The sequence below is a fragment of the Tinamus guttatus genome, unplaced genomic scaffold (assembly GCF_059628265.1).
Source record: "Tinamus guttatus ecotype Peru unplaced genomic scaffold, ASM5962826v1 Tinamus_guttatus_pri_ptg000143l, whole genome shotgun sequence".
Classification (NCBI taxonomy): Eukaryota; Metazoa; Chordata; class Aves; order Tinamiformes; family Tinamidae; genus Tinamus; species Tinamus guttatus.
In genome coordinates this window covers 294,509-307,088 of record NW_028288677.1, presented here as the reverse complement: position 1 = coordinate 307,088, position 12,580 = coordinate 294,509, and the positions used below count along the sequence as shown (strand labels likewise).

Below are 12,580 nucleotides of genomic sequence, written 5' to 3'. Positions count from 1 at the left end.
TGATGCTCCCAAGAAAGGTCTGTGCCCATGGAGTCACAGAGCTGGCCGGAGCCTGAAGCTGCTTTTTAGGAATCACTGCCACCAAATTTGCATGTAACAGGGAAGACTGGATCTGAATCGGGTACGGCTCAGCCCTGTGTTTCCCTTGGGGTGACAAGGCTTGTGCGTTTGGAAGGGATCTGCTCAGAGCAACACGCAGTTCAGCTGGGTTAAGCCCCGTTCCGAGGGTTTTTAGGGATTTTGCGGAACAAGCCGCTGCATGAGCTCATTTTGCACGGGAGCAGCTGCATTCTCACCGTGCCCCACTAGAGGGACAGCTGGAAAAACATCCTGGGATTCACGGGCCCAGAGACCCCAGGGGCTGGATGCTGGAACAACTCCAAAAAATGAAACCGTGCACCTCCAAAAAGTGGGGGAAATGAGAGGAATAATCAGTGAGAGCCGCGGGGTTTGTGGCTCTCGCTCTCAATGGAGGTAACGTCATCGCACGACCTGCACTTGTTATTTTTTGAGGCAGGAGAGGCCTGGCCGGCTCCACCTCTCGGCGATAACCAGGAGGGAATCGGGCGGCTCGGGGGCGTCGTGTGCATCTTTCACCCGGGTGAGGCCCGGCCTGGGTGGTTGCGCAGACACCTGAACTCCCTTTGAAACCCGGGTGTGCCCGAGCGCCGCGTGCCCAAACCAGGCGGGCCGGCCTGGCCGCCCCGCTGCAAAAAACGCTGTAGCTGCTCGCGAAGAGCTGGCAAATCATGCCCAGGAGCGCGCCCACAGGATGGAGCTGATGGGTGCTCTCCTGTGCTCTCCTGCTCCCAGGAAGGCAGCGGGAGATGGGAACGCTTTTCTGTGAGTGCTAAGGCCGGGGAAACCGGCTTTTCCCCCGGCGCACGTTGGAACTCTCACCCCAGAGCTCGCGCCCAAAGGGCCTCGTGGCACCACGGCGCCCGCTGAGAGCAACGTGGTGCATTTTTACAGCTCCCCCTCTCCAAGGTCAGTGTTCTTCCCCTCGCGTTACAGCCGGAGGCCCCAAAGCGGGAAGACTTTCGGAGCAGCGTTCGGCACCTCCGCTCGCCAGGGGTTACCGGTTCAGTCGCAAAGCACGGCGCTTCGGATGACGTTTTCCTCTCCTCCCAGTGAATCAGCCTTTTATTTGCTCAGGGCAATGCGTGGTAACAGGACACCCCGTGGGTTTTATCTCCCTCTCTGGATCTTTTCAAAGCCGGAGTTGCCAGACCGGCTTGCGGACACGAACGGGGCGGTTTCAGGGCTGCCTGGCAGGAATCCAGGTGGGAGGGCCCGGCCAGTGAAATTTGAGTTTAGGAGTCTCGGGGCCAAGCTTGAGACGGGCAAGAGGGCCCTTGTCACCGCCTGTTCGAATCCAGCCCTTCGCTGGGGACGCTCTGGGGATGGATGGTGCGCGCTCGCGGAGCTAGAATTCCTGGGAACGGCCTCCGTGGGAAGGCACTTCCCCTGCCTGCGCTCCTTGTGTAAGCAGCTGCTTTTTCCACCTCTTTCCCTGCGTGGCCTTTCCCGGCCTCCTTTGGGACTCCTGCTTGGGTGGAAGTCGCCCCGTTTTAGCCCTTGCAGCTCGAACGTGGCCACGGCAGAGCTGGACATGGCTCGCGGAGGTTAAACGGGGCTCAAGCGGGCGCTCTCCTTCCTCTCCAAGGTGCGTTGAGCTGCTGCCCGAATGTGGCCACACTGAAAGGAAGAGGAGGAGGAAGAGGTGACGGTTTCTATTTGATGAACCCACAGAGGTGAGGAGGACCCGAGGCTTCCTGCGCTGCTGCTTGCTGCCACTGCACGGGGTGAGTTATTCCCTGCGTCTGCTTCCATGCCATCCCCAGCTCCACGGTGCTGGGCAGCCTCTGCTCCCACTGGAGCCCCGTGGGAGTATCTGTCACTGCGAAGCACGTGGCGCTCCTGATGGAGAGCTGGCTCTGGCCAGGGCCCAAATAGAGGGGACCCTGAGCTACCACGGTGACTTGGTCATTCCTGCAGCACGGGCACTCCGTAAACCGCAGCTTTAGCAGCCAAGAAGCAGGAATCCTATCGTTTATTTTGGGCTCTAAAGTAACTGCCTCCCAGCTAGGTGGTGTTTTACACTGCCACATACCCTCGTACCTTCATTCCCATATCCACGGGGCTAAGGAATTAGTTTGGAAGTGTCAGTAGCTGGAATGGCAGGAAGCACCGAACGTTCCCGGGAAGCCCCCCGGAGCTGAGGCTCTCCAAGGACTCTCCCCTGCTCTTTTCCCGAGGGATGGAGGCACAGGAGAGCGCGGGGCTGGGCTGGGCAGCAGGGAGAGAGCCGAGAGCAGCTCCTGACATCAGCCAGCCCGGCAGTTTCAGCAGCCTGACTAACACGGGCGCCGTGCGGAGGGGAATGCCTTGATCCAGAGACACTTCCTGCTGCGCCGGGCGCAGGGAGGGAATGGGAAGCGCAGGGGGGTTCCTGCGAGCTGCCCCGCGTTGCCCACGTGAACACAAAGCAGCAGGGATCTGGGATCCTGCTGGGATCTGCAGCATCCCGCGTTGTGCCCCGCTTTCTCCCGGGCTCCTGCAAACGGAGCTCAAATGTTTCGCTCAGAGCAATGAGTTTTGCACAGGAATCAAAGGGCAACTTCTGCTTGAGCAAAAACAGAGTGCGGGGATACATAAGAATACAAGAGGGGGGAGAAAACACAGTGTGACATTTTGCTCGGCCAAACTCGCTGCTGTCACCTGGCCGGCGGAAGCAAATCCCGGTTTTTCCGTGCCCGGTTTACTAGAGCGAAACGCGGAGGCTGCCGGGGGGAGGCGAAACGCGGCGCTTCCGCCCGCCCCGCACCTGCGGGGACGAGGAGGAGGAGGAGCCGGGAGGCGGCGCGAAGGCCAGCGGCCCCGGGGAGCGCCGTGCCGTGCCGTGCCGGGGCGGCCGCAGGCGCCGCTCGCCATGGAGCGCGGCGCCACCGGCGGCATGAGGTTCAGCGCCCGCGCCAAGGTGAGCGGTGCCCGCGGTGGGAAACGCCACGGCCTTGAGCTCCGCTTGAGCTCGGCTTAAGCTCAGCGGGGCCGTGGTGATGGGAGCGGGGAGAGCCCGTGTGTTTGGCTGCCGGCGAGCCCTGAGCTTGGGTAATTCCGGAGGGTTTTACGAGGGACTCGGAGCCCTGTTGGGGCTGCTCTTGCTGCCGGCGGCTCGGGCAGGACAGGCCCCAAACGCTGTTGTTTTGGGGCTCGTCGCGCGGCAGCAAGTGGCGCTTGTTGCTCACCTGGGTGACAGCGGCCTCGCGCGGGACGGTGCTTGTGGACAGGGGTTTTGGAGCAAATCCCGGCATTCCTAACGGCTGCGCTTCCCACCGTGCTGGAGAAGCTGGAAAACCGGCGCGCGGGGAAGCGGCCGCTGCCCCTCGGGACGGCGCCGGTGGCCGCGCTGCTGCTCGGGCCAGTTTTACTGCTGTTCTTGCCAAGGGCGAGCAGGAATCAGGAAGCTTCGCGCGCGAGGGGCTGGGGCCGCCGGCGAGCGGGGACCTTTGCTCTGCAAACAAAACCCGGCTCCCGAGGGAACAAAGGGAGCGCCCGGAGCGCCCGGCCGCGGGGAACGAGTCGGAGCAAAGGTTCCTGCGCGGCCCGCGGGGCAACCGGCCCTTCCCAAAGGGCTCCAGCCCTGCAAGGAAAGGTCCTGCCGTGTCCGATCCGCGTCCGGAGCGAAGGGGAGGGCTCCTCGGAACAGGTTGGTCCCAGGGCGCTCGTGCTGCCCCTGAATGGAGCTGGCCGGAGGCACCTGGTTTGTGAGTCCAGCTTGGGAATAATTCTGGATTTGCCCACCCAAAGATGTGCTTGGGCTAAGACAGTTGCTGCTGCCTGTTGAGCGTGGTGAAGCGTTAGCTCGTGGTGGGTTTAATTCCCGTGTCCTCCCACCTGGAATCGCGAGGCCGTTTATGCGAAGGTTTCGGCTGCGAAACGCAAACAGGAGCGGGCCGGGCCCGTGCAAACATTAACTCGGTTCTTTCTGTAATAAACATAATGGATTTCGGTTTCTCCGATGACTCAGGACGGTCACAGGGTGATCGAAGGCCGTGGGGAACGGAGCCGAGGACGTGGGATAGGTGTGGGACGTGGAGCTCTCCCTCTCGCGCACGCCCTCTGTGCTGGGACAGTGGGCCTGGGCGTCCCGTTTCCTGCTCCGTATTCCCTCTGCAGGTCAGATGTCGGCGTTTTATAGCCCCGTTGCCCTTAATAAGGAACTGAGGCAGAAAAATACAGCGCTGGCAAAGTCTCTTCAAGGCTTTACTGTCCGTGTTGGTGTAAAATGTTGCTTAAGTCACAGTGCTCCACAAGGGAGCGGCCCCGGAAACCTCCATCCCGAGGAGCCCTCTGTCCCTGGAGGAGATTCCTGCTTTCCAGTAAAGCGTTTCCAGCCCCGCGTCCGCCGTGGCAGTTCCCACCACCCCCGTGTAGCTGCTGCCTTTCCTGGTGACGGAATTAGTCACTTCTGCAGCTTCTGGTTTGGCCAGTCGGGCAGATCAGCCCGTCTAAAAATACGCGGTGTGTCTGGGCCAGGCTTGTTTGCACGCAGGGTTCGCCCCGAGGAGCCGCACGCGGGAGACCCCCGAGCGCTGCGGCCATCTGTGCGTGCACCCTCCTTTCCCAGCTCCGCTCTCCGGTGTTTTCCAGAATCCCAGGCACTTCTTGGTGGGGAAGATGCTCCCTTTGGTCCTCCCAGAAGCGCTGGGGTAAAACAGAGCGGGAGGCTGGTGCCGGTTGTCCCGTCTCCTTGTCCGTTCGCTGCGGGGTGGCTGGTACCTTCCTCATCCTTTCACTTGAGCAGGAATTTCCCCCCGGGATGCTCCAACCCGAAACCTCCCTTCCTCCGGGAGAGAGATCCCCAAGCTGATGGATGGCGGGAAGAGGAGCACGAGGAAGTAGCTGAGCCCGTGACTAATAGAGGGAGAATATGAGGGGAGGTTTTTCGCTTCTTAATGTTTATTGGAAATAGTTTCCCTGAGAAGGACGGGAGGCCCAGACCTTGAGTCACGCTGGTGACTGGTTCCTGGAGAGTCACGGATGAGGGGAGGGCAGGGCACGTGTCCGGATCTTCTCCTTGATGTCCGTGCGCTGGTAGTTGGGAAAAGGGAAACGCGCCTGCAAACTCACAGCTGGAGGAGAGAAACTCCCGGTGGGCAATTTCTTGCTGAAACTCGTATCTTTTGGCCACTTCTTGCTTTTTTTGTCCCTTCTGGTTTCTGCCTCGTTTCGGGAAGTGCCGGCAGGGCGACGCGGGGCCGATGCTGCAGGGGCCGGGGCCTCTTCCTGGCGTAATTCCCTTGAACATTCCCGCGGCCCCTGGGGGATGCTCCGGATCCCCTGCCTTTCTTGGAGGGATACACGCTGGCGATACGCGTCATCGAACGCCTGCGGAGGAGCTGGGAATGCAGCGCTGCATCCGAGGGATCAGGGAGGGAGACGGTGCGGAATTCAGAGCGGAGAACAAGGAAAGAAACCTCTCCTATTCCCCGCTGACCGCTGGGCAGCTCCTGGCAAGCAGCACGGCCTCTGCGGCTGCTCGTGCACTTACATCGGGGTAATAATAATAATAATCAGCAGCTCCGAAGAGTCGCCACACTCCCTTAATCACCCCGCGATGCCGCTGCTGGAACGAGGGCAACCCGACAGCGCCGTGTTGGGAACAGCCTCGGGTTTGAGATTTTGCTTCCCGTTCTGCCCGGAGCGGCCGATTCTCGGCAGAAGGGGTGGCTTTTGGTGGGGTTTCTTGCCCAACTTCCTTCGGTGCCGCCGAAGCCACAGGCTGCGTGTTTGCATGTCAGACGGGGGAGGGCAACTCGGCTTTCCTTCCTCTTTCATCACGTTAATTGCTCCTGCCCAGGAGCTTTCTCTTTGCAAAGACACAACCTGCAGGATCTGCAGAGCCCCAGAGCAGCCGCAGCCGGGGAAAACGGGACCTCGTGTCTCCCGGAATGAGGTGCTTCCACTTCGTGCTGCCATCCCCAAACTGTTTCTTGGGAAAAACACAGGCACATCTCCGAGCCGGCAGCTGGAAAGTCTGGAAAAGCTGCTGCTTTGTGAACAGATTCATCGAGGAAGCCCTCGGGCTGTTTCCTGGCTGCAGGTGTTAGGGGCAAATTAAACACCTTTCTTTTGCAAACAGCAGCGACTTGGTGGAGGCCACGGGGAGCCCTGGCTCTGCCACAGCGGGAGGTGGGAGATGCTGGCAGCTGGATTATTCCCTTTTCCCGGCCGGATAAGGAGGATCCCAAGCCCTGGAATGTCTTGTGCGCTCTGGAAAGCGATGGGAGCCACACAGTTCTTTTAAGTGTTCAGGGGTGGGGAGTTGAAATTAAGGCAATCCTGACTTTGAAGCAACAATTTCTGAAGTTTCCTTGGTTGGGGTTATTTTAAAGGATGTGAAGGCTCATGTGCCCCTCTAGTCTTGATGGCCTTTTATTAAGTGTTGGCAGAGGATTAAGTTTGCAAAGTCCTTCGCAAATGGGGCGTCGGGAGCCTCCCTCCCTGTTGTAAAGGGCCCCAGGCCCATCCTTAAAGGAGGAGAAGTCCAGGCAGGTGGGAGCAAAGGCAAAGGGAGCGGGGGAAGGAAGCAGCAAGGCCAGTTTGTTGCCTGGGTCTGTGTTTGAACACCCTGAATTTTGGCACCTTTTTGGAAGGATCCTGTTGGGGATGACCGCGATGCTGCCGGCACCGGGACACTCCGTGACGCTCCGAGGCCGCCCGATGGGAGTTGCGTTTGACAGATAGATATGCTCTCTCCTTGGGCTGCTGCTTTAACTCCCTCTTCTTAATTCACCAAAGTGCTGTTTAGGGCTGTCCCGTTCACGGCTCTGCTCCCTCTGCTCTCCTAGGACATGAATAACCTGGAGGAAGGCGTGGAGTTCCTCCCCGCCATGAACTCCAAGAAGATGGAGAAGCGCGGCCCCAAGCGCTGCGTCGTCGTCGGCATCGTGCTCGTCGTCTCCCTCCTCGTCTCCCTCGTCGTGGGCCTCCTGGTTTGGCACTTCAAATGTGAGTGTGAGGTCGCTGTTCCCCTCCGTGTCGCGGGGTACTCGTCCTGACGGCCACGGTCCCTTCCAGTCAGGAACGCGCCCGTCCGCAAGGCTTTCAACGGCAACTTGCGGATCCTCAACTGGGAGTTCCTGGACGCCTACGAGAACTCCAGCTCGCCGGAGTTCGCCGTGCTCGCCAGGAAGGTGAAGAGCACGGTAAGACGCTTCGCATGTCCCCCCCGTGCTGTGGCCTGGCTGTTTCTTTCACCCTGTGACTGCGTATGAGGTGACCCGGGGCTTCCTCACACCTCTGACTCCCTCCCTGTCCCCTTCTGGTTTGTAAGAGCTGGTGACTTGGGTGACGTTCCACCTCTCCCCTTTGGCCCATGCGTGTTCCTGCAGCCCTGGCGCACCCTGGCTTTCCCGTTTTCCATGCTCTAAACTCCTTGCAGGTGGAGGACATCTACCGCAGTCACGCCGACATTGGGCCCTACCACAAGGAGACAGCGATCACCGCGTTCAGGTGAGCGCAGGCCGCGCGCGGGAGCGGAGGAGGGCGATGCCGGGAGCCTCACGCTGCCATGGACCCCCTTTCCTGGACCGTGCCTGCGTGGATCAGCTCCTCCCTTCCCCGTGGGCACCCTCTAAAAAGGCTTTTCGAGAAGCCTGCGCCCCCGGGCGCCGCTTTCTCTCACCTTCTGCTCGCTCCTCCCCGCAGCGAGGGCAGCGTCATTGCCTACTACTGGTCGGAGTTCGTGGTGCCCGCGTACCGGGAGCAGGCACTCGACCAGGCCATGTCCGAGAAGCAGAACCTGGTGCAGAGGCTGAACCCGCGGCTGCGCAACCCCGCGCTCAGGGTGGCGGAGGTCGTCGCTTTCCGTGAGCGCTGAGGGGCCGCGACGGGGCGGGTGACGCGAGGGGCCTGGGCAGTGGCCCCCAGGGCTCACGGCCCCTCTGTTTCCTCCCGCAGCTGTTGACCCCCAGATAGCTCGTTCCGCCCGAGACAGTAAGTGCGATTCCTCGGTCCGTCCTCATCTGTCCTCCGCTGCTTCCCCTGGGGAGGAAGGGCTCCTCCTCCTCCTCCCCTGCCCCGTTAACCGTCGGCCCTTCTCCCGGGCAGATAGCTGCATCTTCGCCCTGCACGCCAAGGAAGGGGAGGTCACCAGCTTCGCCACGCCGGGCTTCCCCAACAGGCCCTACCCCAACAACGCGCTCTGCTACTGGGCCCTGCGGGCCGACGCCAACCACGTCATCAGCCTGACCTTCAAGACGCTCGACCTGGAGCAGTGCACGGACCGCAGCGACTACGTCAAGGTGTACAATTCGCTGAGCCCCGTGGAGCACGACGCCATGGTGAGGTGAGGCCCCCTCCTCCCGGCCGGCCTTCTCCCTCGGGACGTGAGGTAGGAGGGAGAGAGCTTCCTGCTGGCTCCCCGTTGGGTTCCTGCGTGACACCGAGTGCGAGGCGGCAGGGAGGAAACTCCTCCTGCAAATGGAGCTCGTGTCGCTGCTCGGGGCTCATCCGTGCTGGCCTGGGCTCTCTCTGTGGTTTTTAATGGATTTTGTGCATTCCTTCTCCCTTGTTTTTCTCAGGCTCTGCGGGAATTACGCCCCTACCTACAACCTGACCTTCTTGTCCGCCCAGAACGTCATGCTGGTCGCGCTGGTCACCAACAAGGAGGGGAGATACCCTGGCTTTAAGGCCGAGTTCTTCCAGCTCCCAAAGATGAAAGGTGAGGGGGGGGCCTTAACTTAACCCTGTCGGAGGCTGTTGCCTCCCTCCTTGCCCCGCACAGCAGCCGGCCGAGCCTTGGGATGGCTCCTGGAATCCCTAACCCGTTTCCACCTTCCTGCTCATCCGCCAGCGTGCGGCGGGACCCTGAAGGGGGAGAGCGGCACCTTCACCACTCCCTACTACCCTGCTCACTACCCGCCGACCACCGACTGCGTCTGGAACATCGAGGTGAGGGACGGGGGGCTCTTCCTCCTAATTCCTCGCACGTGGCACGCGGAGCCAACGAGCCGGCGGCAGTGGAGGCTGCTCAGAGGCCGGGAATCTGTGTGACCGACGGTGCCGCTTCTGGCCCCGCGTGCAGGTGCCCTCGAAGCAGAACGTGAAGGTGCGTTTCAACATGTTCTTCGTGCTGGAACCGGGCATCCCTGTGAGCTCCTGCACCAAGGACTACGTGGCCATCAACGGCACGAGGTGAGGCCCTCCCCAGTGTGGTGCTGAGTTATGCGGTCATGGTGGCCCTCCCCAAACGGGATGTCACCGTGCATTGGCCCCGCAGATGAGCCCGTGGGTTTGTTGTGTGCTGCCTCTTGCACAACGTGGTCGCAGCCCCAAATCCCACCTGCTGCTGCCAGGGGAAGTGGGCAACGATGCCTCACGGTATTCCGGGCCGGAGAACCGACCCTGCCACAAAGAGGTGGCGTTTCAGTGTCAGGACCCGCATCCCGTGCATGACAGGGGTTCCTGCTATCCCCAATCAGTGTGTCAAGCCAGGGTCTTGACCCCGTGTGGCAAGGGAGGGCTGGAGATGGGCAGCAAAGCCGCCCGGCGCTGGCTCCGTAGCGTTCTTCTCCGCTCCCCTTCCCTGCAGGTACTGCGGGGAGCGCACGCAGTTCGTGGTGGCCAGCTCCAACAGCAAAATCCAGGTGCAGTTCCACTCGGATGCGTCCTACACCGACACCGGCTTCTCCGCCGAGTACCTGTCCTACGACTCCAGCGACCGTGAGTGGAAACCCGGAGCCGAAACGGGGGAAATCGTTTTCCTGGGGAGATTGGTGCGGGCACGGGGAAGGCTCACGTGGCCCTTCCTTCCTCTTCCTCCCCCTCAGCCTGCCCCGGCAAGTTCGCCTGCAACACGGGCCGCTGCATCGACACGGCCATGCGCTGCGACGGCTGGCTGGACTGCACGGACGGCAGCGACGAGAGGGGCTGCAGTAAGTCCCTCCTCTGCGTGTCCTGGCGCGGGGCGAGGAGCCCAGTGCACGGCGGCTTCTGCCTCCTTTGCAACTTCTCGCTGTCCCCCCGCAGCCTGCACCGAGGAGCAGTTCAAGTGCCAGAACGGCTGGTGCAAGCCCAAGTTCTGGGTGTGCGACACCGTGAACGACTGCGGCGACAACAGCGACGAGCTCAAGTGCAGTGAGTGGCCCGTCCCGGCGGCGGGAGGCTCGTTGTGCCCCTGGGGTTCTCACGGGCTTCCCTTTCCGCAGGCTGCTCCGAGGAGAGCTTCAAGTGCGACAACGGCAAGTGCATCCCTGCCACGCAGAAATGCGACGGCAGTGACGACTGCGGCGACGGCAGCGACGAGGGCAGCTGCAACAGGGGTGAGGACGGGCCGTTTCCTCCCACGCAACACGCGTCTGGGCAGGAGGGGGTGGCTCCTGAACGTGGCGACTTCCCCTTCTCCCTCTGGCAACAGCCGCTGTGAAGGTGTCCTGCAAGGACTACACGTACAAGTGCCGCAGCGGGGACTGCATCAGCAAGCAGAACCCGGAGTGCGACGGCGAGAAGGACTGTGAGGACAACTCCGATGAGGACAACTGCAGTGAGTGCCCCTGGGTCGCACGGGAGGGCTTCTGTGGGTGCCAGCGGGGTCTGTCTGCCCCTCGGCTGGGCTGGGTTGGTGCCGGTGGCACGGGCAGCGTTCCCAGAGAGGAGCATTCCCGGAGTAACGCCGTGCCCTCGCCCCCCGGCAGACTGCGGGCTGCGCTCCTACGTCAAGATGTCGCGCATCGTGGGCGGGCAGAACTCGGACGAGGGCGAGTGGCCGTGGCAGATCAGCCTGCACGTCAAGGGCCAGGGCCACGTGTGCGGCGCCTCGCTGGTGTCGGAGCGCTGGCTCGTGTCGGCGGCGCACTGCTTCGGATACCTGCAGGGCACCAAGTAGGTGGGAGCCGCCGCTCGGCGCCCTTCCCGGCTCCCAAAGCTCCGCTTGGGACGGGCGCTCACGGGCCCTGACGCCGCCCCGCGCCGCTCTTGCAGCTACGGCAACGCCAAGGTGTGGACGGCCTACGCGGGCCTGACGAACCAGGGCGACCGCAGCGGCAGCAACGTGCAAGCGCGCGCCGTGAAGCGCATCACCACCCACCCCAGCTTCAACGACTACACCTATGACTACGACATCGCCGTGCTGGAGCTGCAGGAGCCCGTCACCTTCTCCTCCGTCGTCAAGCCCATCTGCCTCCCCGACGCCACCCACAACTTCCCTGCCGGCAAGGACATGTGGGTGACCGGCTGGGGAGCCACCGTGGAAGGAGGTGAGTGCCGGGGGGAGAAGGGGAGCGGAGAAATGGGAGCCTTGAGCACTTTTCAGCCTGAGTGCGCGAGCTTGGCTCGAGGCTGAGGGCAAGCGAGGCTCTCTGGGGCGTGAAGTGGGTAAAATTGGGCCGCCGGGCACTCGTAACGGCCACTTGCCTCCCCGTGGGCGTAGGCAGCGGCGCCAGCATCCTGCAGAAGGCGGAAATCCGCGTGATCAACCAGAGCGTGTGCCACGAGCTGCTGCCTGGGCAGCTCACGCCGCGCATGATGTGCGTGGGGATCCTCACGGGCGGCGTCGACGCGTGCCAGGTAGGGGAGCCGCCGCTTCCTGCGCCGCGGCAGGCGCGGGCGCCCGCTCGGTGCTGACGCCGGCTGCTTCTCGCAGGGCGACTCCGGGGGCCCGCTGGTGAGCGTGGAGAGCAGCGGGCGCATGTTCCTGGCCGGCGTCGTGAGCTGGGGCGACGGCTGCGCCCAGCGCAACAAGCCCGGCGTCTACAGCCGCGTCACCAAGCTGCGCCAGTGGCTGCGTGAGCAGACGGGGCTCTAGGGACGCACGGGGCTTGGACGCTGCTGCTGGGGGCCACCCCAGCTGCCACAAAGGGACACCCGGAGAGCTGCCGCCGCCGGCGACTGCAACCCTCCCTCTACCTCAGGCGCCTGTAGCTCCGGGTGTTCCTCGCGGCGGGGCCGCCGGGCTCCGTTGACGGGGTGTTGCGCGGACAGCGCCGCGCCGAGGGGTGAGGGTAGCCCTCGGCCGCCCCGAAACCGCGTCCGGATGGGGAGTTTCCCAGTGCGGGTAAGTTAGAGCAGCTCCCTGGGAAGAGCTGGAGCGAGCGGCCATTTGAGTTAGGTAGGGATAGGAAATAATAATAATAATAATAAAACACCAAATTATAAAAAAAAAGAAAAAAGAAAAAACACTTTGTGTTTTTAGAGGCAACCTTCTTGGGACGGGTTCAAAACCAGCTTTTTTTGGATGTATTCTGGCTACTGTGTCTGTTTCCGAACAGCCGTCCGCACCCCTTTCCTGGCCTTGAGTAATAGGAGGGATTTTTACCCTGGAATCTCCCACCTCCCTCCCTCTGCTGCCGCTGCCTCCTCTGTCCCGTGGTCCCCTCAGTTCCCGTTGGAGCAGAGGGGACGGCGCTGGCTGAAATGGGTGTCACTCACCTCAGGGGACAAGTAGGGCCTGGATTCTGTCCCCAGTGCGGGGCAGTGCCACAAGGTGCCTTAACGCTGCGGGCAGGAACGACGGAGCCGGGACCCGCGCGGAGCCGCAGTCTTTGGGCCCTTCTTAGTTTTGTAAGAGTTTGGAGCC

General features: G+C 62.2%; 1 protein-coding gene across 1 annotated transcript; it reads left to right on the top strand.

Annotated features, from left to right (window-relative positions):
• Window positions 1-2,919: 2,919 nt before the first annotated feature.
• ST14 (ST14 transmembrane serine protease matriptase) lies at window positions 2,920-11,809 on the top strand. The gene is given in 19 exon segments (XM_088522023.1): window positions 2,920-2,980; window positions 6,855-7,014; window positions 7,084-7,211; window positions 7,448-7,518; window positions 7,714-7,959; window positions 7,961-8,001; window positions 8,116-8,353; window positions 8,589-8,728; window positions 8,861-8,958; window positions 9,092-9,201; window positions 9,599-9,729; window positions 9,837-9,941; window positions 10,036-10,143; window positions 10,215-10,328; window positions 10,424-10,549; window positions 10,701-10,887; window positions 10,987-11,261; window positions 11,435-11,571; window positions 11,648-11,809. Coding segments are annotated over 19 exon segments (2,625 nt in total). The 5' UTR covers window positions 2,920-2,932.
• The last annotated feature ends 771 nt before the right edge of the window (window positions 11,810-12,580 follow it).